This window comes from Fringilla coelebs (genome assembly GCF_963513975.1).
Source record: "Fringilla coelebs genome assembly, chromosome: 20".
Classification (NCBI taxonomy): Eukaryota; Metazoa; Chordata; class Aves; order Passeriformes; family Fringillidae; genus Fringilla; species Fringilla coelebs.
In genome coordinates, this window is record NC_140046.1 from 10,389,852 (window position 1) to 10,417,472 (window position 27,621).

The following is a 27,621-nucleotide window of genomic DNA, read 5'->3' on the forward strand; positions in this document are numbered from 1 at the left end:
CAAACAATTCCTCTGCAGCGAGGCTCATTTGCCATCATCAGATTAACTCCTCTGCAGGGACAGCAAGAGGAACTCGCACACGGGAAGCAACTGCAGCAGGTTTATCTCTGAACTCCATAAAGAAAAATCCCTCTCCAGGCAAAACTGTCTTTGGAGACAGCCCCAGCACAGCCCCGCACCCCTGTTCCCTCATTCCCTCACCCCCTATTCCCTCATTCCCTCACTCCCTGCTCCCTCATTCCCTCACCCCATGTTCCCTCATTCTCTCACCCCTGTTCCCTCATTCCCTCACCCCCTGTTCCCTCATTCCCTCACCCCCTGTTCCCTCATTCCCTCACCCCCTGTTCCCTCATTCCCTCACCCCCTGCTCCCTCATTCCCTCACCCCATGTTCCCTCATTCCCTCACCCCCTGTTCCCTCATTCCCTCACTCCCTGTTCCCTCATTCCCTCATCCCCTGTTCCCGCATTCCCTCACTCCCTGCTCCCTCATTCCCTCACTCCCTGTTCCCTCATTCCCTCACCCCTGTTCCCTCATTCCCTCACTCCCTGTTCCCTCATTCCCTCACTCCCTGTTCCCTCATTCCCTCACCCCCTGTTCCCTCATTCCCTCACCCCTGTTCCCTCATTCCCTCACCCCCTGTTCCCTCATTCCCTCACCCCCTGCTCCCTCATTCCCTCACCCCCTGTTTCCTCATTCCCTCACTCCCTGTTCCCTCATTCCCTCACTCCCTGTTCCCTCACTCCCTCTCCCTGCCTGCCCTGCTCTGTGCCACGGCCATTCCCTCACATTTTCCCCTTCATTTCACTCTATTAGGCACTAATTGATTGACCAGATCGGGAGAGGCCCGATCTGTCCCCCGGGACTCTCCTGCATTCCCAGCCGCACGGGCAGAGCGGGAAACCTGAAACCTCGGGGCTGGCATGGGAGGGGAACCTCCGTGTCCCGCTGCTGTCCCGTGTCCCGCTCTGTCCCGTGTCCCGCTGCTGTCCCGTGTCCCCAGCCAGCGCTCATCCCCTCCCCTCTTGCGGAATTCCCTCCCCAGCCAGCCCCAAGTGCACCCCCACCGCTGGATGTGGGCCCTGCTCCATTTTCCAGGGAACAAAATGTCATTGGGGCCTGTGCTGAGGTGCAGCTCAGAGTCAGGGGTTCCTGGCCTGTCCCTGCTATCCCTGGCCTGTCCCTGCTATCCCTGGCCTGTCCTTCGCCTGTCCCTGGCCTGTCCCTGCTATCCCTGGCCTGTCCCTGCTCTCCCTGGCCTGTCCTTGCTGTCCCTGGCCTGTCCCTGCTGTCCCTGGCCTGTCCTTGGCCTGTCCCTGGCCTGTCCCTGCTGTTCCTGGCCTGTCCTTGCTGTCCCTGCTCTCCCTGGCCTGTCCTTGCTGTCCCTGGCCTGTCCTTGCTGTCCCTGGCCTGTCCCTGCTGTGCCTGCTGTTCCTGGCCTGTCCTTGCTGTCTGTCCCTTTTGTCCTTGCTCTCCCTTGCCTGTCCCTGCTGTCCCTGGCCTGTCCTTGGCCTGTTCCTGGCCTGTCCCTGCTGTCCCTGGCCTGTCCCTGGTCTGTCCCTGCTGTCCCTGTTGTCCTTGCTGTCCCTGGCCTGTCCCTGCTGTCCCTGTTGTCCTTGCTGTCCCTGGCCTGTCCTTGCTGTCCCTGTTGTCCCTGCTCTCCCTGGCCTGTCCCTGGTCTGTCCCTGCTGTCCCTGGCCTGTCCCTGCTGTCCCTGCACATCCCTCCCTCCTCGCACAGGGGTGCTGTGGGATTTTTGGCCATTCCTACTCACCCATCAAGGATCACAAACCCCAGGATATCCCTAGCAAAAGTCTGTGAGAGCCTGGAGAAAGGAAAAGGTTCCCCCAAACCCAGAGAGCACAAACAGCTGCTGAGCTGTTTGTGCAGGACTGCTGGAATCTGAAATGCAGGGAACTCTCAGAACTTTGGGCCTGTAATCCAAAGTTTAGGATTAAACACAGGATTTGATCTGAGACCTTGAAAAGGCTTTCAAACTTAGGTGCTGGAAGCGAAAATGTGGATTTATAGTTTAAAGCAGAGACACGTTAAGCTAAGTAAAGGAAACTTTAGAGTTTTAGAGTTTAAGATATAGAAAACATAAAAGTAGTTACAGAGGTAAACAAGGAGTTTAGAATGCAGTGCTGTAGGTTTGTGTGTCATAACATGATGGCTAAGAAAGCTTACACTGTAGCATGGGTCCATAAGATGGAATATTTAAGGATGGGTCAAAAACATAAATATCCTCATTGGCAGAGTTTTATTGGTCAATAACTCCTTAAAAAGTCTTGCAACTAAGGGTCTTGTGACCTTCTGAACCATGCAGTGAAGATGTGAGCTGAGCTCACCCCTCCTGCCTGTGTAGAAGATAAGAAAATAAACCACATCATCAAAAACAGCTTAGAGGTCCTGTCTCAATTTCCTTCCCCAATTGCCCACAAGTAAATTATCACACAGGACCTGCCTCCCCAAACCTGTAGGGACATCCCAGCAGTGAGAAATGAGAGCTCTGGGCAGTATCTCCCCATTGGAATTCTGCTGCTCCTGCAAAGCAGCTTTGTTTATCCCAAATGCCCCGGCAGCATGGCTGAGGGGTTGATCCAGCCCTGTCCCCTCATGCCAGACAGAGCCCCAGATATCCTGCCTGAAATTCCCTGCAGCCTCTGTGTGCACACAGCAAAGAGAAAAGGGGGGAAATCAATCAGGCATCGCTTTGGCTCTCAGCTGGTCAGGTACAAAGTGTACTTGATAATTTGACTTTTGCAAATCACCTCATCAGTGCTGTGGGCACAGAATTTCCCCTGCACCCAATGCAGATGCAGTGCTGTTGTTTAACAATGTCCTGACTTCCCAAAGCATTTCAGCCTCCCCAGAGAGGTTCATTTCATTCAAAACCTCCCATCCAGGGCTGTTATTCCCTCTGGACCCCAGGGCCTGGAGCTCCTCCACATTCCATCCCAAAGGAAGTGTTAAACCCTGGAGCCCGGAGGTCTTTCCCCTTAGAAATGAGCTTGGCAAAGACATCCCAGCATGGGGAGGGCTGGAGGGCAGCGGCTCTGATGGGGAGGGGAAGCACTTTTGGGGTGCCCACATGGTTCCTCTCTCCTGTGGGACTGATTGAAGAAGCTTTGGGGTGAGGTTTCATGGTGGCACTGCCCAGCCAGGAGTCCCTTTTGTCCCATCCTTGCCCCCCAGCACTGGGCACAGCCATTCCCTCCTTAAAATCCTTCCTTGGGAACAGCTGCAGGGCTGAAGGGCTCTGTCAGCAACCCAGGCTCAGCCCCTGCCACTCACTCCAGAAAATGTGGAAATTGCACATCAGGGGAGATGGGGAACACAGCCAAGCCCTGGTTCCCACAAAGGCTTGGCTTCCCATCAGGAGTCACACTGGAGATGATGCAGAGGCAGAAATGCTCAGGGATGAGGTGACTGATGGCCCTGCAGAGGGATTGGGTAAAGCCAGGGAGCAATGGGCAAAGAGAACCTGTTCCCTGAATAACACTGCCATGATTTTTCCTTACTCTTTCTTTGGGAAAAAGCTGCAGAGACATTGTACTCCAACCCCAGAGGAAAAGCAACCAGGGCTCCTCAAGGGCTCAGAAATCCAAGGCAGTGCTGAGTAAAGAGGAGGTAGAGCCCATAACTGCTGTTCTCCAAGGCCATGGAGCACTTGTGGAACTCAGTCAGAGCTTTGCTGACTGAAGGAGCCCTCGGGGCTGCCCCTGCCCACCCAAGGCACCTGGAGCCTCTGCTCCCTTTTCCCTGTCCCACCACAGCCAGGGAGGCACCAGGGCCATGTCCCTGTGGAAGGTGATCCCAGGAACCCTGCTGCCCTAAATCCAGGCACAATCCTGTCTCATTCCAGCTTCATTCCAGGCATTTGCAGTGTCATTAAAAGCAGTGGGTTAAACCATGAGCAGAATTTTCAGGAAGGCTCCAGACTTCTCCGCTCTCCATCCAAGAGCTCAGCTCACAAACCTGATTTTCCCACCAGGATTTTTGCTTCTTGAGCAGTTCATGAGGGGCTAGAATTGTGGAAGGTGCCAATGACTCCATGGGATGAGATGAGGCTCCCTTCTCTCCCTCCCACCCCGGGAAGAGGTTCCCAAGGAGCAGTGAAGGCACTAAAACATCCCTGGCTCCCAGTCCTGCCCCTCCTGGTGCCATTTACTCCCCCCAGGTGCATCACAAACCATGGGAGCTTCACCAGCACCAAACTCCTGCTTTGACAACCAGATCCTGGAATCCAGAGCAGAATTTTCAGGGTTATTCCTGTCCCATGACAGGAGGCCAGGAACAAGTTTTTAAAAGCCTTTTAAAATACTCTTCCAAAGCTCCACCCAATTCAGTCTGGATGGGGCTGGAGGTTGTAAAAGAAGGCAGAAAATCTCATTTCCAGGTTTGGCTCTTTTGCTTCATTAAACTTGGGAACAGCCAAAGTTTCTCAGCAGGCCAGGGTTGTGGGATGGTCAGTGAAAGGAGCTGGAATCCCACAGGAAGCCACACATTTGAACCATTGGCAGCAAACGTGCAGCTCTGTGTTTTGGAGGATTTTTGATCCTGCCATAACAGCCTGGACTGCTTTTCCTGGAAGCTCCAGTGCTGTTTAAAGTTTCACTGCAAGGCAGGCAAAAAGCAGCTCCCAGTGCTGGATCTGTCTCCTTCCAGTGCCTGGGACCAGCAGGACCCAACCACTCCAGGCAGCACCTGGGGCAAAACTTTCTCTGGCACAATACATAGTGCTCATCCCTGAATTCAGCAGAAATCCCAGTGGGACCTGACCTGCCCAGCACATTCCCTCTGTGTGGAACAACCCCGACCACAGCCAAGGACAGGGACACACTTCTGGGAGCAGCCGGGCAGCTTCAAGGTTCTCTATGCAAAAGATTCCAGGAGAAAAATGCTTTTCTCTTCCAGAAGTGAATTCCAGACTCCCAAAGGTGCAGCATGAGTCTCAGGGTGCTGCTGTGTCCAGCTGCATCCATCCACAGGAACACAGGGCTTGGCTGGACACAATTCCCTCCCCCAACCGGGATGTTCTCCCACAGCCCCTGGCATGATGGACCTCAACACCCTTTCCACAATCATTCCCACTCAGTAAAACATCCTGTGCTCCTCAACAAATCCACTCTGGAAGCTGCTGAGAGCTGCCTGAAGTTGCAACTCAACAATGCTGACTTACCTGCCAGAATATGCTGTCTATTGTGTTCCCCAGGAAGCCGTCCCTGCCCTCCGATGACACCAACTTAGGCCCCAGAATGGTCATAAATTCATCAAAATCCACCTGGCCATCCCCTGCAATGAGAAGAAAAGATCAGAGACTCAGAAATCAGAGAGAAGGTTGGGTTGGAAGGGACTTTGAGGGACTTTAGAGGCCATATAGTGCAACACCCTGATGTGAATAGGGACACCTTCCACTGTCCCAGGCTGCTCCAAGCTCCTGCAGCCTGGCCTTGGACACTGCCAGGGACCCAGGGGCAGCCACAGCTGCTCTGGGCACCCTGTGCCAGGGCCTGCCCACCCTCATTATTATAAATTAATTACTTCTTCAAGCCCAACATGCCACTCTGGACCTGCTGCACATCATGGGATCCCCCACACCCTGGGAAACCTCCGCAGCAACTTCCCAGTGCCCACAGACCCAAATCCTTTGCTGTACCAGGGAATATGGCCCCTGTTGTGTCCCAGATGCCCCCAAGGACAGAATCAGGCCATGCACTGAGGGGAACAGGTCATTCCCCAGTCCCAGAGAGTCCAGAGGCAGCTCCCAAAAAGCCATTTTGGCAGGGGGACTGGATCCAGCAGCACAGCCAGGGCTTTCCCTCTCAGGTTCTGCACAAGTTTTACAGGGCTAGCCCCAGGCTCCAGAGGGAGAGAGGGCAGGCAGAGCAAGAGCCAGGCTCTTGCAGAGCAGGGGCCAGGCCATTGCAGATCCAGCAGGCAGAGCAGGGGCCAGGCCATTGCAGATCCAGCAGGTTTTTCAGCCCAGCTTCCCAGCAGCATCCGTGTGTGCCTGGCATGCAGAGCAGGCAGTGCAGGCACAGCCTCAGTGCCACCAGCAGGGACAGGTGACAGGTCCCACCACTAATGAGCCCAGCTGGTGCAGTGCTGAGTGTGGCTCCTGCTCTGAACAAGGCACGGGGATGTTTGGAGGGAGTTTTGTACCAAATGTCACTTTTCCCTCCACAAAAAAAGGGATATTCATGCCTGCTGAAAGATCTTTAAAATCCCTGTCTGTCTGAGCAGTTCAATGCCCAGATCTCCTGAGAATGCTTAACCTAATCTGGTGGAAAATCTCCTGCATTGATCAGGCCACGGACATCTCCTCCTCCATGTTAATGAACTGATGGGCTGGGTAAATCAGCCCTGCTCCCAGCACCGGCAGGATTTAGGGTTGTGTTTACTCCCATTCAGGGGGAAGTGACTCCGTCCAGCCCTCCCTGGAGCTGCTCTAGCTAAGTCACCAGGTGTGAGAAGTGTCTCAGACGTGTGACACTCCAGCAGATGAATGCCAGGGCCGCGATTGAAACACCGGCAGTGCCCGCTGCAGTGCTGTGTGCCAGCCGTGCCACCGCCGCTACCTGAGCTTCTTATCACACCTGTGTGTCTTATCAATCACATCTGTGCTTCTTATCAATCACATCTGCGATTCTTATCAATCACATCTGTGCTTCTTATCACATCTGTGCTTCTTATCAATCACATCTGCAATTCTTATCAATCACATCTGCACTTATCACACCTGTGCTTCTTATCAATCACATCTGCAATTCTTATCAATCACATCTGCACTTATCACACCTGTGCTTCTTATCAATCACATCTGCAATTCTTATCAATCACATCTGCGCTTATCACACCTGTGCTTCTTATCAATCACATCTGCAATTCTTATCAATCACATCTGCGCTTATCACACCTGTGCTTCTTATCAATCACATCTGCAATTCTTATCAATCACATCTGCGCTTATCACACCTGTGCTTCTTATCAATTACATCTGAGCTTCTTATCACATCTGCGCATCTAATCAATCACATCTGTGGCTCCTATCACACCCTGTGTGCCGATCCGAGCAGCTGTGTGGCTGATCGCGATCTCCCGTGCCCTTATCTCGGCACAACCGCCGTAGGAAAACCAGCACAGCCCAGGCACAAAACCAGCACAGCCCGGGCACAAAACCAGCACAGCCCGGGCACAAAACCAGCACAGCCCGGGCACAAAATCAGCACAGCCCAGCATAGCCCGAGCACTCCCTGGGTCGAATGGGGATCTCCGGGCTCCAGAGATCTGGGATTTCTCGGAGGGAATATCCTGGGGTAAGGCTCTGAAGGGGAACCCTGCAGGGATCCTGTGAAATGGGAGGGATCCGCTCATGGTCCCGCTGCTAAAGCCGCTCCCAGCTCCGGGGCTCTGCAGGACCGAGCTCATTTGTGGGCCAGCACATTGAGGTAAGGGGTGGGCAGCCCATCCCCCGGAGAGCCATTCTGTAAAACATTTCTGGGCAGTTCCCCTGCCGCCCTTCGGGGGCCATCCCGCGGGTGGAGCGGTCCCGGCACGCCCGATCGCTCGGGAAGGGAGCCGCGGCTCCGGCTGATTTACACCGCAGCACAGCGCCCGATGGCAGCACAGCAGCGAATCCATGCGCTGGGATGCAAATCGGGATGCTTTGGGATGCTAATTTCTTTAAATTAGCCAGATTAACAAGAAAACAATTTGCATTTTAAAGAGGTGCTGGTACCTGCCCCCGCATTCATTTGGCCCTGTGCCCGTGTGACCCCGAGCACGGAGTTACTCAGTTCGGGCTCTCTCCAATGTCACTCCACCCTCAGAGGACACGCAGGACTCGGTCCCACACGTGATTCCAGAGAAAAGGATTGCTGGGCTCTGACTTTGTACAAGACTTAGGGCAGCCCCTCGCTCGTGACTTCCCTGTGCCTCTGCCAGGGATCATCACTAACTTCACAGGCTTTAATTATCAGCTTAATGAGAGCATTTTCCACAACCTCCAAAGAAAGATGCTATTGAAAAATGCATTATCCCCTTATTGACTGCTTTTTCAATTAAAACTCTTAACTAGCAAGGCAGCTAGACCCCACTTTTGCCTGGTAGAAATATCCCTTTTAACATTCATGTGAAGCTGCAGAAAACAAACCTTCCCTGCCATCAGCACCTCAGGAGACTGCAGCATCATTTCATCAACAGAGAGAAATCACGGGTTTGTCTGAAAATTCCTTTTGACAGCCACGAGAGAAATGTTATAAAAACCAACACTAAAACCTGCACGGGGCTGCTCTGCACAGCCTGGGCACCACCACAGCCCGGTTTTCACATCCCATCCTGGGAGCAAGTGTGGAATTTGGGTTTGGCACAGGACAAGCCATCCAGCTCGCCCTCCTGCTCCTCCCCAGGGAGCTGCTGGGGGATCGAGCCCTGGAATCAAATCCAGCCCTCCCATCCCTGTGCTGCAGATGTGCTGCTCTCCCCAGGGTCCTTGGGACTCTGAGCCATGTGTGGATTATGCACAAATTAACTCAGAGCTGGTTTAAGGATGGGGAGAAAGGAGAAAAAGGCTGGGTGGGAGCTCGTGTGCTGTCTGTTCTCACTCCTCTCCAGGAGCCACCCCACGATCCCTGACCCCAGCAGGGCTCACAGGACCCCAGTCCCCCTGTGAGATGGGTGCTCCCCTCCTCTGCCCCCAGGCTCCCACTGAGGCCTGAGCACAGCTCATCCCACAGGATGAGAACCCCTGAGAAGGCTGGAGGTGCACAGGCAGGACAGCTGCAGCCAGGTGGAGCAGGATGTGCTCCCTGGCCCGGGACAGCCCCGGGACAGCTCCCTCCTGTCCCTGCTCCCAGGCACAAACACAGATTTATAAACCCCGCTCGGGCTGAGGGCACTGACTGAGGAAGGGAAATAGTTCCATGAGGACCGGGCAACGATGGGTTAATGGCTGCACCTGAGGGTTTCAGAGCTCTTTTCCAGCTTAATGATTCCATGATTCCAAGGCACTCACACATTTCCAGAGCTTATTTACAAACTGTGAGGGCAGGGAAACCTAGGGGCACGGTGGGGTGGGGTCTGCTGGGACATGGAAACCTTGGGAATGGGGGTGAGGGGTCCATTGGGACATGGAAACCCTGGGAATTGGGGTCAGGGATCTACTGGGACAGGGAATGGGGGTGAGGGGTCTGTTGGGACAGGGAAACCTTGGGAGTGGGGGTGAGGGGCTGCTGGAACAGGGCAGCCTGGCAGCTGGCAAAGGGGGTGAGCACAGAGGGGTTCCAGGCAGGATTCCACCCCATCCCTGAGTGCCCTGGGCCAAGGGATGGGTCACTGCCTGTGGGGGTGATCTTAGCAGGACACCAGAGCTGAGCTTAAGCACTGGTTTAAACCCAACTAAAGCACTCCTTGATTCCCTCCCAGCAGTGCCCTCACATTTTCCTCCCGTGTAAAGCTCTGTGTTAATCCTGGCCTTAATGTCACCAAGTCACCCAGGGGCACCAGCACTGTGGCTGAGCCTCATGACTCAAACAATGACTCAGAACCCCTCTGGCCACCCCAGCAGAGCCAAATCAGATCAGCTCATCATGCCCAGGCCCTCAGCTGGGTGAGAAGAGCTCCAGGTGCCCACAGACCTTTGCTCCCTGCAGGACTCAGCCCTGGCAGGAACCGGGGAAGTGTGACAATAACAGGGCATGGCAGTGGTGGGAGCCTGGCTCATTGTCCCATCGTGGGAAGAGGATGCTGAAGGCAGAGAGACCCTGGGGATAATTCCAGCATGAGGAGCCCCAGCATCAGCATTTGCCAAGTGTGAGCTCAGTTTGGCCACTCCCAGAGCTCCACAGAGCTCCAGGGAATCCTGGGCTCCCATGGCACATCCAACACCCTTGTGCCAAGTGTGGGGATGGCAGGGCTGGTGCTGGATCATCTCTAAGGTCCCTTCCACCCCAAACCACTGTGGCTCTTTGATTCCAAGGGCACCGAGGAAGATGGAGCAGCAGCAAAGCGCAGTGTGGAGCTGGGAATACAGGGGTTTTTCCAGACCTTGCAGCCCAGGGACATTTGCTTTGTACCTGAGTGACTCAAGGACGGGATGTCTGCACCCCTGCAAAATGTCCATTGGGCCTCCTAAATAAACCTCTGGGACCACAAAATCATGGAATCATTGAGGTTGGAACTGACCTCCAGGATCATCAAGTCCAGCCTTCCCCCAGCACTGGCCACCACTGACCCCTGTCCCCAAGAACCATACCCACATGGTTTTTGAACATTTCTGGGAATGTCTGACCACTCTCCCAGTGAAGAAATGTTCCCAATGTCCACCCTGAGGCTCCCCTGGCCCAGCCTGAGGCCATTCCTGCTCCTCCTGTCCCTGTTCCCTGGAAGCAGAGCCCGACCCCTCCAACTGTCCCCTTCTGGCAGGAGCTGTGCAGAGGAGATGGCATACCGGAAAAAGAAAATCATTAATGACTGAAGACCTGGAGGGGACTGGAAAAGCACCACTGCCCTCCAGGGAGTAGACTGTGGGTTGGACACCATCTCAGGGGAGATGAAAGAGCCTGCAGCTCTTTGGAAAGGGGATTTACTCCCTAAGGCACTTGCCTTCAACACAATTCTCCTCCAGGTTCTGATCCCATGTCCCCAGCACTGAGAGGTTCCAGGTGCCACCAGCTGCTCCTGCTGGTTCTGCAGTGGTTTGTAAGAGCTGAGCACAGAGAATTCCCACCCTCTCCCTAAGCTGTGAGCTCAGACAAAGGATTTCATCTTCCCTCAGCCCTTCACTCCAGGGAGCAGGGGAAGTTGGATCTGCTGGGATGTGCAGCAGGAACCAGAGGCAGAGCTGTGCAGTCACCTTGTCAGGGCACCAGCAGCCCCAGACACCCCCAGCTGCACCCAAACCACCCCCTGAGCCCATCCTACCTCCCCCTGATCCTGATCCAACAGGATCCAACCTCAGAAGTCTGCCCAGGCTGGAAATGCCAGGCAGGGAGAACAGGGCTCCAAATCCCCTCATCCCAGGGAGCAGCAGCAGCTCCTGGAACTCCTGCCCGAGCTTTGAGGGAACAAGAGAATGCTTGGAGGAGCAGGGGCGGCCCCATCCTGCCCCCATTCCATGGGACAGCTCCACCCTGAGCCCTCAGGAGAGACCCGTGTCTCTGAAGGTCTCCTGTCCCAGCCGCTGCCTTGGAGGGTGGAATTAAATCTTCATTGGGCTGGAGAAAGGCAGAGCTGGAGAAGGGAAATGGAGGGGGAAAACATTTCTGGAAATGAGAGGAGGGAAAAGGAAACTGAGGGAGGGAGAAGGGAAATGAGAGGAGGAAAAGGAAAATGAGAGGGGGAAAGCATGCCTGGAAATGAGAGGGGGAAAACATTTCTGGAAATGAGAGGGGGGAAAGGGAAATGAGAGGGGGGAAAAGGAAAATGAGAGGGGGGAAAGATGCCTGAAAATGAGAGGAGGGAAAGGGAAATGAGAGGAGGGAAAAGGAAACTGAGGGAGGCAGAAGGGAAATGAGAGGAGGGAAAGGAAAATGAGAGGGGGAAAACATGTCTGGAAATGAGAGGGGGGAAAGGAAATGAGAGGTGGAAAGCATTCCTGGATTGCATCACCTCCACCCCCAGGAAGAACGGACTTAGCCTAGGTTTTCAGAGCCTTGTATATCGAATTGGTTGGATAATGCTCACTGATTACTCCCTTAATGAGCCTTTCCCTGGCCATTCTCAGGATAATCAGGTCCCTGGAAGTTCCCTGCGTGGCCTCGGGCCGGGGTGAGGATGAGGATGTGCGCTGGTAACTGATGAGCACCGCACTCCTGCTGCCGAGCGTGACCTCCAGCGAGCAGCGAGGTGAGATATTTAAAGTTAATGAGCTGGGTTTGCAGCTCGGGGCCCGGAGCACACAAGTGCTGTTTATTTTTATTCTCCAGCAGCTCCCTGCGGTGCCCGGCCGGCCCGGGCTGTGTCATTGCCGTGCCCGGCTCGGCCGAGCAGGGCTGGCACGGTCTGGGCGAGGTTGTGCCCTGGGATGAGGCACAGGATGGGCAGGAACAGCTCCAGCCTCAGGAGATTTCCCAGACAAGGCTTTCGGTTTCAAAGATTGGGAAGTCAGAGCCTCTTCAGCAGCCTGACCCCTCGCCCAGCACGAGGCAGAGAATTTCTCCCTAATTACAGTTCAATCAGAGAAAGTCTGGCACAAAACTTTGGCCTTGGAAAACAGTTTTAATTACAGACAGCTCCAGTGACTTCTGGGAGGAGAGAAGCAGCTGCTCCCGCTGCCAGGAAGGACATGGGTCTGTAGGAGTGAATCCAGGAGAGCACGGAGCTGCTGCCAGGTCTGGGACACCTCTGGAGCCAGCCTGGCAGAGCTGGGGGTGCTCACCTGGAGAGGAGAAGGTTCCAGAGAGAGCTCAGAGCCCCTTGCAGGGCCTGAAGGGGCTTCAGGAGAGCTGGAGAGGGACTGGGGACAAGACATGGAGGGACAGGACACAGGGAATGGCTCCCACTGCCAGAGGGCAGGGATGGATGGGATGTTGGGAATTAGGAATTGTTCCCTGGCAGGTTGGGCAGGCCCTGGCACAGGGTGCCCAGAGCAGCTGTGGCTGCCCCTGGATCCCTGGCAGTGCCCAAGGCCAGGCTGGACAGGGCTGGGAGCAGCCTGGGACAGTGGGAGGTGTCCCTGCCATGGAATGAGAGGAGCTCTAAGATCCCTTGCCACCCAAACCATTCTGGGATTCCATCAAAATTTCACTGGATCTGAGGAAAGGGTAAATATCTCCACTGGAGCCCCTCTGTCCCTTAAGTCCCTCCACTCCTGCAGTTTTCAGAGCAGTTGTGTGGATCTGGTTCCATGACAGCCCCACAGAAAAGCTCCATGGATTGTACAGACACATCCCTGGAGGAGGGGGTTCTGTGGGGCTGGAAGGCTCCAGCCCAGCCAGAAGGGAGGAGCAGGGGGGTTTGTCCATCCCACCGAGCAGAGGAGCTGCAGAGTTCCTCCCTCTGGCACCCCTTGGCTTGTCCTGCAGGGGGAGGGAACAGCTCCCCAGGCCTGGTTTGTCCCATTAAAACTAAATCTGTGACCTCTTCTGTCCCCAGGGACTGAGGAGGACAGGGACCTGCTCCTGCTCCTGTGTGTTTGAGCACAAGCACTCAAACCAGGAGGAAAAATCTAAGGCAAACAGGACTGCAGTAAGGGATAAATGCCCATCAGACAGCTGCCAGCTCCACAGCAGCCCCAGGGAGCTGCAGGGTGCCCAGGGACCAGCCCTGCCACCAGATGTCCCCAGGGAAGGGCCCTGCAGGGGCTGCTGAGTGTGATGTGAGTCCCCAGAGCTCCCAGCCCTCTCTGAAATCCCCTCCCTGGGCACCCAAACCTGTCTGGCAGGTCTGTGCAGACTCAGGTCCATCCCCAGCTGTGAGCAGCTGTGAGCAGCTGGTCCCTGTGTCCCATGGATCAGGAGCAGTGGGATCATCCCAGATTGCCCAGGATTCCATCAGCTCTGTCCCTGCCCTGGGAGGGCAGAGAGCTCTGGGTGCACCTTGGGCAGCACCAGCAGCTCATTACTCTGGGTGCTCCCTGGGAAGCCAAAATGATCCCAGGACCCTGCATTTCAGCAAGAAATAAATTTCCACAAGGATGGAAACAAAGCACAGGGCACGAGGTGCATCCCAGCCCAAGCATGGTGGGTTCCAGAGGGGATGCTGCACTTCAGGCCTTCCTTTTGTGCTGGGCTGCACTTCAGCAAAGGCAGGGTGGGATATTACTGGGTATAATTTGATATAATTTGGTGTAATTTGATGAACTTGTAGCTGTTCCTGAGCTGCAGATTTGACAGGCTGCAGCAGCAGCTGTAATTACTCCTCATTTCTGCAGTGAGAACACAGAATGGGATAAAATGTGATAATCCTCATTGTCCAAATGAGAGCAGACATGGAGAGAGTGGCTCCTATAAATCCAGACAAGTCTCATCAAATCCATCCTGCTGCCCAAAATTCCCAGCTCAGTAACACATTTTAAAGGACAGTCAGTCTGGAATGTGGCTGGATCATTTCTCACACTGAAAAATCACTTTGAGATCAAAGGACAAACCCCAAATCCATCATAATACATTGCCCCTGGATCCCTGGAAGTGCCCAAGGCCAGGCTGGAGGGGGCTTAGAGCAACTTGGGATAGTGGAAGGTATCCCTGCCCATGGCAGGGGATGGAGTGAGATGATTTTTAAGATTATTTCCAACCCAAACCTGGGATTCTCTGACTCCTATGAACTCTGATTTTATCCCAGAAATGGTTCCTGGTCCCCCTCCAGCAGCCTGGGCTCTTTTATACGGAAACACATTTTATATTGAGATATAAAATGAAATATTTCATTCAGCTCTTTTCATGCTGAGACACAAGGAAACATCCACCACAGTAAAAAACTTCAGGAAAACCCAAAGAAGAAAAATGGGAGAGACAAAAGAAGCAGAGAAAATGCTTCCAGCTTGGGAATGTCACCATTGTCCCACACAGGGCAGCTCAAGCTCAGCTTGTGGACAGAAGCCAACATTTCATTGATCAAAGGTTGGACAGGATGATCTTGGAAGTCTTTTCCAACCTCAGTGATCCTGGGATTTGTCCATCCTCAATGATCCTGTGATCCTGGGATTTGTCCGTGCCTAAGGACAAGGGATTTGCCTTCTGTCTGCCCCAGGGGAAAGCTGAACAGTTCATTTTTGAGGGAGAGATTTGCTCTGTCTCCAGATGTGCCAGCCCATGTCCCTTGACCATTCCCATCCCTGTCCCCAGCTCTGGTGTCCCTTCCCTCCCCAGGAGCCAGGGCAGGCAGACCAAAGCAAAGTCCCTGGGGGAGTCATGGACAGCAGGACAATGGCCCGGAGGGACACGGTGACCTTGACACCACACAGCCATGGCTGTCACTTCTTCCTTTTCCAAAGAGAATCTGGGACATTCTGGGATGTGTCACCCGTAGTGGCAGAATTGGAGAGGTGACATCCTGGGGAGCAATGAAAAACTGGGGGGGGAAATCTCAGTTTGAAGTTCTGGAAGAGTCCTGGAATCGCTGAGGTTGGAAAAGACCTCCAAGGTCATCAGGTCCAACCATGGCCACCAAACCACAGCACCAATGGCACTTCTGCCTGGGTTTGAACACCCAGGACAGCCACCCAGGACAACCTAAACTTTTCTGGAAACAACCAGGAAAAGTTTAGGTTGGATATTGGGAAAATGTCTCCATGGAAAGGCTGGTCAGGCATGGACACTGCCCGGGGCAAGGTGGAGTCCCCACCCCTGGAGGGGTTTAACAGCCCTGTGCATGTGGCACTTGGGACATGGGCAGTGGTGGCCCTGGCAGTGCTGGGGGAATGGTTGGACTCGATGACCTCAGAGATCTTTTTTAACCTCAATTATTCCATGACTCTTCCAGAATTTGAAGTTGAGCTTCCCCCATATTTCATTGCTCCCAAGGATGTCACCATCCCAGAATGTCCCAGAGGTTCCAGGCAGGCCCCTGGTGAAACCAGCTCGACTTTTGCTTCCTCAAAACACTCCCTATTCTCATCCCAATAAATAATTTGACATCCAGGGGTGGATTTTTCCCCCCTCTTGTGGTAGCCTGGAGTTATTTTTCCAGCTGCTCCTCTAATTAGTGCACCAAGTGCTCATTTTATTCCTCAGATAAAAATCCCAACGAAACCATTTGTGACACTTAAGTCACACATTCATCTCTTTTATGGCAAATCCTGCTTAAAGAGGAGGAATCCCAGATAAGGCCACACATTCCATGTGCCATTTCCCAGCGTTTTTATCAGCATCGCTGCCAATTGGAAGAATTTACAAATAATTCCTTTTTCCAGCACAGAAATGTATAAAATATTTCCCTTTCCCTGTGCTGGCAGAACATTCCAGCTCATTCCCCAGCTTGCAGAGAGAAGCACAGGCTCCTCTCATGGTTTGTGTCCATGAAATGTGAATTATGGCTGAAAATTAGGGGAATCCATGGGATAAAGGTCAGACTTGACCTCTGGGAGCATTTCCAGACCAAAATATTGGCTCCCTACAAAGCCCAGCTCCCAGAGAGATGCCCAACAACCCCTGTGGGAACAGCCCCACAGTTCCAAACAAAGCTTTGGGCTAATGGGAATCTCAGAACCCCCAGCCCTCAGCTCCCTTCCTAAAGAGAAACATTTTTGCCCAGCAAATCCCTTTTATTCCTGTCCTGTTCTGGCACTTTCCATCCCAGCAATGCCACAACGTCTCCTGGAGTTCACAGAAGGAGGATTCTGAGGATTTCTCATTATTTCTCTGGAGACCTTTAAATATTCCACAGCTGGCACTGCAGGAGGGCTGAGCCACCATGGGATGGGACTGTGCCACCACCCTGACCCAGCTCCTGCTCTGACTCTGGCAGTGGTGTTTTGTATTACTGCATTTTTCTATTCTTATTTTCTTCCCTAATAAAGAACTAATAAAGAACTGTTATTCCCTTATCTTTACCTGAGAGCCCCTTAATTTAAATATTTTAACAATTCAGGGGTAGAGAGTTTACATTTTTCATTTCAAGGGAGGCTCCTGCCATCCTGTCTTGGTTTGGAAAGCCAGCTGTCTGCTAAGGAAGGCAAGAACCTCCCCCAAAATGGAGACTGCAAACCCTCCCCACCCCTCTGAATTGCTATAAATTTTAAATTAAGGGGCTCTCAGGCAAAAATTATGGGAGCAGGAATAACAGTTCTTTAACAGGGAAGAAAATAAAAAGATAAAATAAACAATGCGGTAAACTAAACCAACACTGCCAGAGCCAGAACACAGCCTGACACCCTGTGGGTCAGGGTGCTGCAGCAGGGCCATTGGAATTGTGGCTCAGCCCTCCTGCAGGGCCAGGGGTGGTTCTGCTGGAGCAGGGATCCTGGAGAAGGGGGCAGTCTGCCTCTGAGGATCCAGGGGCAGAGGCAGCTGCTGTTCCTCTGGGAATGCAGTGCAGAAGCCGTGCTGGTGTTCCAGAATCTCCAGATTATATCCAGGTAGGAATGCTTGGCTCCTCCCCCTGGGCTCACATCTCCCAGTGGGATGCTGCAGTTCTTATCAGCCATGCAGGGACATTCCATGGCCTCTTATCAGCAGGTGTGTCCCCAGAGGGAGGAGTGGGTGTGGAAGAGATAAGGAAAAACTGCCCCCTGAACAAAAGACCACTGCCATAGAGATGGCAAATAGAATACATCTTGCCTTGCAATCTGGGACACTTCCTTAGCAGACACCTGGCTTTTCAAACCAAGACACCTGGCAGAATCCCAGAATCATGGAATACCTGGAGATGGGAAGGACTCACAGGGATGAGGGAATCCAAATCCTGCCCTGCACAGACATCCCAAGAACCCCACCCTGGGCCTGGCAGCACTGTCCAAGCTCTCAGCAAAGCTTTGGCAGAACAGCTGGAGGAGGGATTTGTGGGGATCCAGGGGATTCCCAGCCCTGCTGCTCTCCTGCCTCCAGGGAGGAGTGGCAGGAATGGGATATTCCCAGAAAATCAGGGAATGCAGAGGGTGGTGAGGGCAGAGCCACTCCCTGCACTCCTGGGAGCCCTGGCAGTGCCAGGCTAGTGGCTGGTCACACATCCCTCCGCTGACCTGTCCCCTCTGCAGGAAGGCTGTGACATGTCCTTGTGCAGGGAGGTGCCTCCAGCAGCCATGGAGGCATCAGAGGTGACACCTGTGAAGGGCTCCTGGCCCAAGTCCCAGCTGTGCCAGGGCTGGTTTACTCAAGCTCCAGCAGTGTTCTCTCCTTAACCCCATTTTTCCTCCAAAAGTGATGAATCATGGAGCATCCATTCCTTCCTGCTCCCATGGGAGCTCTGAGAGTGTCCCTGAGCAGCTGCACACCGTGGCCCTGGAGGCAGCTCTCCCTGTGCCACTCCCTGTGCCATTCCCTGTGCCACTCCCTCTGCCACTCCCTGTGCCATTCCCTGTGCCACTCCCTCTGCCACTCCCTGTGCCTGTCCCTGTGCCACTCCCTGTGCCACTCTCTGTGCCTGTCCCTGTGTCTGTCCCTGTGCCACTCCCTGTGCCACTCCCTGTGCCTGTCCCTGTGCCACTCCCTGTGCCATTCCCTGTGCCACTCCCTGGCTCGGTGGCAGGAGGTGACACCAGGTGTGGCATTCTCTGGTCAGGTCCCTTTGTGCTCAGCCCCAGCACAGGCTCTGGATGCTCCTCTGAGACACCCCTGCCCAGCCTGGCAGTCCTGCTCCCTCCATGCCCATCCCTACAGAAATCAGGGAAAAATCAGCCCAGCCCCAGCTCCAGCTCCAGCTCCAGCTCCAGCCCAGCTCCAGCTCTAGCTCCAGCTCAGCTCCAGCCCAGCTCCAGCCCAGCTCCAGCCCAGCTCCAGCCCAGCTCCAGCTCAGCTCCAGCTCCAGCTCCAGCCCAGCTCCAGCTCCAGCCCAGCTCCAGCTCCAGCTCCAGCTCCAGCCCCAGCCCCAGCCCCAGCCCCAGCCCAAGCTCCAGCCCCAGCTCCAGCCCAGCTCCAGCTCCAGCTCCAGCTCCAGCTCAGCCCAGCTCCAGCTCCAGCTCCAGCTCCAGCCCAGCTCCAGCTCCAGCTCCAGCTCCAGCTCCAGCTCCAGCTCCAGCTCCAGTCCAGCTCCAGCCCAGCTCCAGCCCCAGCTCCAGCCCAGCTCCAGCTCCAGCTCCAGCTCCAGCTCCAGCCCAGCTCCAGCCCAGCTCCAGCCCCAGCTCCAGCCCAGCTCCAGCTCCAGCCCAGCTCCATCTCCAGCTCCAGCCCAGCCCAGCTCCAGCTCCAGCTCCAGCTCCAGCCCAGCTCCAGCTCCAGCTCCAGCCCAGCTCCAGCTCCAGCTCCAGCCCAGCTCCAGCTCCAGCCCAGCCCAGCTCCAGCCCCAGCCCCAGCTCCAGCCCCAGCCCCAGCCCCAGCCCAGCCCAGCCCAGCCCAGCCCAGCTCCAGCCCAGCCCAGCTCAGCTCCAGCCCAGCTCCAGCCCCAGCCCCAGCCCCAGCTCCAGCTCCAGCTCCAGCTCCAACCCAGCTCCAGCCCAGCTCCAGCCCAGCCCAGCCCAGCCCAGCTCCAGCCCAGCTCCAGCCCAGCTCCAGCCCAGCTCCTGGTTCTCCTGGTTTTTGCTGGCCCTCAGTGAAGCTGGCTGTGGCAGATGCAGCCCCTCTGCCATGCTGGAATTTGCTGATGAAAACTGGATGCTGGGGCTGCTCAGGCTGGCTCAGCTTAAATCCAAGCCCTGCCAATTTTCTTACCTCATTTGCAGGCCCTGGCAGCAGTTTTGATGGGAAGGAAGGAATGGATGTCTGGCTGCTCCACCTGCCAGCACATCATAACTCACGGCACGGGGCAGAGATGTGCAGAGGATTTCACCTCCCCAGCTCTCCTGACCACTGGAGATCCCTCCCTGGGTGTGACCTTTCATCCACCCGAGCTTCCAACCCATCTAATGCCAAGAACCTGGAAAACTCTCCAGGAGTATATGGGAAGGTGGTAATGCTGTTCCTGGGAGCACTGGGCACAGCCAACATTCCTGCCCTGCTCCTGAATGCTGCCCTTTCCCAGTGGGAGAGGAGGGAGGAGGCTGCTGCTGGTTCTCACTCCACAGCTCAAGTTAAATCCCAGGAAAAGTGAAGAATCCACTGGAGAAAAGGTAGCCATAATAATATAAATTCAAGCTGTACAGCGCTAATTCAATTTGCAGGCAAGGTAAATCTTTCACAGAACATTCCCCTCTTTACTCAGTGCCTCAGGAATTTCCCATTCCCTGACTTTTTTTAAATCCATGGCCCACTTGACCTTCCCCTGGCACAGCCCCCAAAGCCTGGCTCCAACACTGCACCAGTACAGCCAGTTTGGAGCTGGAGGATCAGCTGCCATCCCTGCGGAGAGCACACAGAGCTGCCTGGAAAGCCTCAGCAGGAATTTACCACTTCCATCATTCCAGGTTTGACTGCACTCCCCACCTTGGGTCCCTCCCCAGCAGCAGTCTGCACAGAACAGTGCCAAAGTCTGCCAGAGTCAAGGAAGGACTGGAGATGAATCAAAACTGGGAGCCAAGTCCCAGCACTCTTTTTCCAAAAAAGCTCAGAATTTCGGGAAAAGACCCCAGGAGCTGGCAGCACACTGAGCCTGGCTTTGCCAAACCTGAGCCCAAGTCCCTCTCTGCCAGGAAAGGCCAGCACAGCAGGGCAAGGGGCAAACAGCAGCTTTCGGACAGACACTTCTATAAGTGATGGATTCCTTTTTTCCCCTTTTCTTTAGGGAATGAGATCATTCCCAGAGCGGATCTCCTGTCCCTGCCAGGCTGTGCAGCCCTTTCTCTGCAGGACCCCTCAGCAGGGTGACAGCCCTGCCCTGGTGACAATTGTCCTGTGCCTGGCAGGGACATGGGGAATGCCCAGCGGGGTGGGGAAGTGTCACTGCCCTATCTCCCCGGGCTCTGCTGCCCAGTGTCCCCAAGGATTTCCCCAGTGTCCCCAAGGATTTTCCCAGTGTCCCCAAGGACTCCGGGCTCTCCCAGATTCCCCCAGCCCCTGCTCTGGCAGGATTCCAGTGTTCCCCCCCTGCCACAGCCCCAGGACACGGCTGTCCCTGCACCCCAGCTCCTGGCAGCAGGGAGGGCTCCCCTCTGCCCTGCCAAGGCCATTTTAAAGGAATTGTTCCTTGTGCTCAGCTCTGCAGCAGCTGAAATCCCTCCCTGGCTCCAGCATCCCTATCCTGCATTTCCCTCCCCGTTAATGGGGTTCTGTTGCTTTTATTCCCTCAGTAATTGTTTGATGAGCTCTCCCAGCAGGACTTGGCTCGGGATGATTCCACCCCTCAAAACTTCTCCTGGCAGAGCAAACACCTCATTAGAGCAGCTCCCAGCCCAGCAGCTCCGGCCCGCGGGAACAGCCCGGGACTGGGGGAATTCTGCTCCTCTCCCCGGAATGTCACCTGCCAGGGCTGCCCAGGAATACACAGGGAAAGGTTCAAAGAGCCTGGCAAAGATCATCTGTGCAGGGTGGGATTGTTGGGGTGTCTGGGCCAGTCCAGGAGCTGGGCTGGGTGATCCTGGGGGTCCCTTCCAACTCAAGATATTCCATGATGCTGATGTCATCAAAGGAATTGCTTCCATCACCCTCAGCCTGGCTCAGCTTCTGACATCCGACTTTGGTTTGTGTTTCACCTGTGGAATGTCCCCCTCCAGGCTGGGACAGCCCCTCACCACTCTGAGGGGACACTCAGCTCCTCCCAAGGGACAGCTGCCATCTCTGCTCTGTGTGACAGGGACAGGGCCCCAGGAACGGCTGGAGCTGGGCCAGGGGGGTTTCAGTTGGATTTTAGGGAAAGGTTCTTGCCCTTGTGAGAAACGACTGCTCACTTTTTCAAATGTTATTAAATTTTAACAAAACTACAACCAAGGGCCAAATAAGGAAAAATTACAGCCCTGGGAGCTCCCCATGACTACCAGCCACGTGCTCCTCTACAAAATGGATGCTCAGCTTTTTATATCCCTCTTAAGGTTTTGTCAGTCAACTTCTTCTCTGCCATCCATTGGTGGAGATCACTTTTTACACCTTGACTGGAGGTCAGGTGTTGTTGGGCTTTGCCTCCTGGTGACAAGCCAGCCTCCTCTAAATGTCCTGACTACTGAAGCTATTACAAGGAGGAAAGGGAAAGAGGACTGTGGAATGACATCTTACAATAACATTACTGTACATCTGTACAATATCTGTCTCTTAATTGTGAGAGCCAGCTATTACATTATTTATCTATAACATCTCTTAATTGTGAGAGCCAGCTATTACATTATTTATCTATAACATCTCTTAATTGTGAGAGCCAGCTATTACATTATTTATCTATACCACCCCAAGGGTGTGCTGGGCACTGTCCAGGCTCCCCAGGGAATGGTCCCAGCCCTGAGGCTGCCAGAGCTCCAGGAGCTCCTGTGGGTGCCCAGGGTGGGATTGTTGGGATTGTGAACTCTGCTCTGGGTTCCCCCAGCTGTATTCCACAAGGGATGATCCATCCCCCCTTCCACACATTGCCTGATCCCTGGGATTACCCACAGCACGTTCACATCTCACCTCGCCCTTTCCTTTTGTGTGCAGAAAGCAAAGCTCCCCAGCTCCCTTCCACCCTTCCCTTGGTGAGCAGGAATTCTTGGATGGGGATCTGAGGGCTGCCAAGCACAGGGAAAGCCCCTGGGATGCCCCAGCAGAGAGCAGAGCTGTGTGAGCACTCACCATCCCTGTCCAGGCGCTGCATGATGATGACCAGCTCCACCTCGCTGGGCATGTTTCAGTGAGTTTTGTTTATTTGCCATATTCACTGTTTAATTTGTGGTTTTGCAAGTCCTCTGTATAGTCCTCCCCCTGTCTTTGGAGTGGCACAAGCCCCCCATTTTGTATATTATGTTTCTAAAATCAGACTTGCTCCCTCATTGTTATTCAGTTTGGTTAAGTGTGGGTTTTTCTCTTTGTTACCTGGTCGCTCCCTGCCAAGTTTCAAACCCCCCCCTTCCAAGCTGTCAACCCCTCCTGTCCCTACTCTTTTCCCCAAAAACTTCCTTACTCCTCCTTCCATTAAATGTCAATCCCTCCCTGAACCTGCTCTTCCCTTTAGAAACTTCTCTATCAGTTTTGTATCCTTCAAAACCCCATGAGTTCACTTAGGCTGTTCTCCTCCCTTGAAATCCTTCACTGCCTTACACATTGTATTCCCACTTTGTGTTTTTCCCCCCAGCTCTCCAGATTAGCTGGAGATTGAGACCTGCCCCTGGTTTATAAAGTGGTGTCTGCCCTCGGTTCAGGGTCCTGGCACCCTGGACTCTCTGTTTTACCATCGAATGAAGTTACTCCAGTTGCACCCCAGGCCCGTGCTGCTGCCGAACCTCCCCTGGCAGCTGGGATTCGAAAGGGGGGCTCTGTCACACCCCTGTTATCATCCAGCTGGGACTTACTGCACCACGACACCCCGTCCAGCATTGCCTGATCCCTGGGATTACCCACAGCACGTTCACATCTCACCTTGCCCTTTCCTTTTGTGTGCAGAAAGCAAAGCTCCCCAGCTCCCTTCCACCCTTCCCTTGGTGAGCAGGGATTCTTGGATGGGGATCCCAGGGCTGCCAAGCACAGGGAAAGCCCCTGGAATGCCCCAGCAGAGAGCAGAGCTGTGTGAGCACTCACCATCCCTGTCCAGGCGCTGCATGATGATGACCAGCTCCACCTCGCTGGGCATGTTTCAGTGAGTTTTGTTTATTTGCCATATTCACTATTTAATTTGTGGTTTTGCAAGTTCTCTGTATAGTCCTCCCCCTGTCTTTGGAGTGGCACAAGCCCCCCATTTTGTATATTATGTTTCTAAAATCAGACTTGCTCCCTCATTGTTATTCAGTTTGGTTAAGCGTCGGTTTTTCTCTTTGTTACCTGGTCGCTCCCTGCCAAGTTTCAAACCCCCCCCTACCCTCCAAGCTGTCAACCCCTCCTGTCCCTACTCTGTTCCCCAGAAACTTCCTTACTCCTCCTTCCATTAAATGTCAATCCCTCCCCAAACCTGCTCTTCCCTTTAGAAACTTCCCTATCAGTTTTGTATCCTTCAAAACCCCATGAGTTTACTTAGGCTGTTCTCCTCCCTTGAAATCCTTCACTGCCTTACACATTGTATTTCCCACTTTGTGTTTTTCCCCCCAGCTCTCCAGATTAGCTGGAGATTGAGACCTGCCCCCGGTTTATAAAGTGGTGTCTGCCCTCGGTTCAGGGTCCTGGCACCCTGGACTCTTTGTTTTCCCATCGAATGAAGTTACTCCAGTTGCACCCCAGGCCCGTGCTGCTGCATTTTGTTTCTGTGCCGAACTTCCCCTGGCAGCTGGGATTCGAAAGGGGGGCTCTGTCACACCCCTGTTGTCATCCAGCTGGGACTTACTGCACCACGACACCCCATCCAGCATTGCCTGATCCCTGGGATTACCCACACCACGTTCACATCTCACCTCGCCCTTTCCTTTTGTGTGCAGAAAGCAAAGCTCCCCAGCTCCCTTCCACCCTTCCCTTGGTGAGCAGGAATTCTTGGATGGGGATCCCAGGGCTGCCAAGCACAGGGAAAGCCCCTGGGATGCCCCAGCAGAGAGCAGAGCCGTGTGAGCACTCACCATCCATGTCCAGGCGCTGCATGATGATGGCCAGCTCCACCTCGCTGGGCATGTTTCAGTGAGTTTTGTTTATTTGCCATATTCACTGTTTAATTTGTGGTTTTGCAAGTCCTCTGTATAGTCCTCCCCCTGTCTTTGGAATGGCACAAGCCCCCCATTTTGTATATTATGTTTCTAAAATCAGACTTGCTCCCTCATTGTTATTCAGTTTGGTTAAGTGTGGGTTTTTCTCTTTGTTACCTGGTCACTCCCTGCCAAGTTTCAAACCCCCCCCTTCCAAGCTGTCAACCCCTCCTGTCCCTACTCTGTTCCCCAGACACTTCCTTACTCCTCCTTCCATTAAATGTCAATCCCTCCCCAAACCTGCTCTTCCCTTTAGAAACTTCCCTATCAGTTTTGTATCCTTCAAAACCCCATGAGTTTACTTAGGCTGTTCTCCTCCCTTGAAATCCTTCACTGCCTTACACATTGTATTTCCCACTTTGTGTTTTTCCCCCCAGCTCTCCAGATTAGCTGGAGATTGAGACCTGCCCCCGGTTTATAAAGTGGTGTCTGCCCTCGGTTCAGGGTCCTGGCACCCTGGACTCTTTGTTTTACCATCGAATGAAGTTACTCCAGTTGCACCCCAGGCCCGTGCTGCTGCCGAACCTCCCCTGGCAGCTGGGATTCGAAAGGGGGGCTCTGTCACACCCCTGTTGTCATCCAGCTGGGACTTACTGCAGCACGACACCCCATCCAGCATTGCCTGATCCCTGGGATTACCCACAGCACGTTCACATCTCACCTTGCCCTTTCCCTTTGTGTGCAGAAAGCAAAGCTCCCCAGCTCCCTTCCACCCTTCCCTTGGTGAGCAGGAATTGTTGGATGGGGATCCCAGGGCTGCCAAGCACAGGGAAAGCCCCTGGGATGCCCCAGCAGGGAGCAGGGTGTGTGAGCACTCACCATCCATGTCCAGGCGCTGCATGATGATGGCCAGCTCCACCTCGCTGGGCATGTAGCCCAGGGAGCGCATGGCCATGCCCAGCTCCTGCTTGGAGATGAAGCCATTCCCGTCCCGGTCCAGCACTCGGAACGCCTCCCGGATCTCTGCAGAGGGAATTGGGAGAAACAGCTGCTCACTTGGAACATTTCAAAAGGTTTATTAAGCTCAACAAAAATACAGCAAAAGGACTGTGGAAAAATGCGTATTTTATGATTGGCTTTTCGCAAATATTAAAAATGAGTATTTTATGTGTTATGTTAGAAAGTGATGATGTGTGAATTTTTTTTAGTAGTGTGTTAAATATAGGTTTTTAGGTTATAACATAATTTTAAAATAAAATTTTAATAATAAACAATAATTTTTAGGTTATAACATAATGTTAAAATAGAAAATATGCTATGTAAAATAATTTTTAAAGAAAGGACTCGCAGTGAGACAGCAGCCACAGGACACTTAAATCTTTCAGAGAAAGAGAATTTATTGCTCCATTATCAGGAGAAACAAACTTCTTCCTGCCTTGCTCAGCCCTGAAGATGCCATCAGGATTCAGAGGAAGAAGCTGGCACTGCCCAGACAGAATCCTGTGTGTGAATGGAATTTATGCATCATGCATGAGGTGTATGAATATGCAACAGGCTGTTGTTTTTAAGGGTTAATCCTCTGTAAATGTGGGTCCTTTTTCGGGCTTATGCTGCCCAGAAAAGGTACCCAGATGTCCATAACTCTTTGTTTTTATTGTCTCATATTGTCCTAATCCAAACTGTCCAAATTATTATTACTCTAATGGTACTGCTATTTTTATAACCATTTTATTATCATTAAACTTTTAAAATTAAAAAAAAAAAACAAGTGATTGGCATTTTTCACAGGACTCCATAAGGAAGAATCTGCAGCACTGGGAACTGCCCCTCATGCACACCATGTGTCCAGTTCATCTTCAAGTTGGATGCTCAGTCTTTTATACCCCTGGGGGTTGCATAACCCAGCCCTGGCCCCTCCCAAAGTCTGTCAGGCAGCTCTTCTGTGCCATTTATCAGTGCAGACTGCTTTCTTGTCACTGCACTGGAGGTCAGCTGTTGCCATGCTCAGCCCCAAGCACCCCCAAGCTTTGCCATTCCCACCTGCCCCATGCAAGGGACACCTGTGCAGCTCCTTTGTACCTGTCCTGGACAGCCCAGGCTGTCTGATGGCAGCAATACAGGGGGAAAGGGAACTGTGGGGAGAGCAGAGGGCATCTAAACTGCAATAACACAACTGTACATCACTAAAGCTTTTCTGAATATTCACACAATAGTCATCTTTTAATTGTGAGAGCAAATCATCTCATTATCCATCTATAACAGTTGGGAGAAGGGAGGAGCTGTTATGGTGGAGAACTCTGTGGATGCTGAGCACAGAAGCAGCAGCTGCTGCCTTTTCCAAGGTTAATTGTGAATATTTGATCATCCCAGGGCAGGATGATCAGGATATGTTAATGCACACCCACAAACCTGCATGCACTCAGGATATCCTGGGATCAGGGACACAGAACTGGAAAAGCCCTCTAAGATTGAGTCCAGCACTGCCAAGACCACCACTGAGCCATGTCCCCAAGTGCCACATCCCCAGGGCTGTTAAACCCCTCCAGGGACTTCACCCTGTACCACCCTTCCAGTGAGGAAATAATTCCCAGTATCCAACTTGCACCTCTGCTGGCACAACCTGAGGCTGTTTCCTCTCCTCCTGTTGCTGTCACCCTGGGTGATTTCCTTCTCTAGATCCTGCTCACAGCTTTTCTCTAATTTATAACGCTTTTACAGCACTAAACAGCCTCAGATCAATAAAAAATACTGCTGGAACATAAGGAAGCACTTCTATCAATCGTCCTTAGCTGGCTCAGCTCCTGATATCTGACTTAGGTTTGTTTTTTAACTTTAAACTGCTCCAGCCTGTGGCAGCCCTTCTCTATTTGTGTGAGGGGAGACACTGAGGGGCAGCTCTGATCTCTGCTCTGTGGGACAGGGACAGGGACAGCTGGGGCTGGGCCAGGGCAGGCTCAGGGTGGATTTCAGGAAAGGTTCTTCCCCAGAGGGTGCTGGGCACTGCCCAGGGAATGGGCACAGCCCCGAGGCTGCCAGAGCTCCAGGAGCTCCAGGAATGCCCAGGCTGGGATTGTTGGGGTGTCTGTGCAGGGCCAGGGGTGGGACTGGGTGATCCCTGGGGGTCCCTTCCAGCTCAGGACATTCTATGGTTCCATAATCCACCACCTCAATGTCTCTGCTCACAGACCTCTCAACTCCCAGCTCCAAACTCCCCAGATCTGCCTGTTGCAAATGCCAGAGAAATTGTAACTTCCCAGCAGCTGGGAGCCTGTTTCACTGGAAAGGTTGGAGGTGAGGAGGGGAAAAGGTGCCAATTCCTCAGTTCTGGTGAAGCAGTCTTGCTTGGCAAGGGAATCGGGATGCTCCATCATCTCCCTCTGGGAATGGGGATTTGGGAACAGCCCAGGGCCCCCTGCAACTGCTCAGAGGATT

General features: G+C 53.5%; 1 protein-coding gene across 1 annotated transcript in view; it reads right to left on the minus strand.

Annotated features, from left to right (window-relative positions):
* Positions 1-27,621, minus strand: part of CALN1 (calneuron 1) — a gene marked incomplete at both ends in the record, with an annotated part of 136,322 nt that overhangs the window by 43,882 nt on the left and 64,819 nt on the right. The window contains 2 exons of the mRNA XM_084219127.1: positions 5,182-5,294; positions 25,069-25,212. Coding sequence (XP_084075253.1) covers positions 5,182-5,294; positions 25,069-25,212 — 257 coding nt within the window. The remainder of the gene's footprint in view (positions 1-5,181; positions 5,295-25,068; positions 25,213-27,621) is intronic.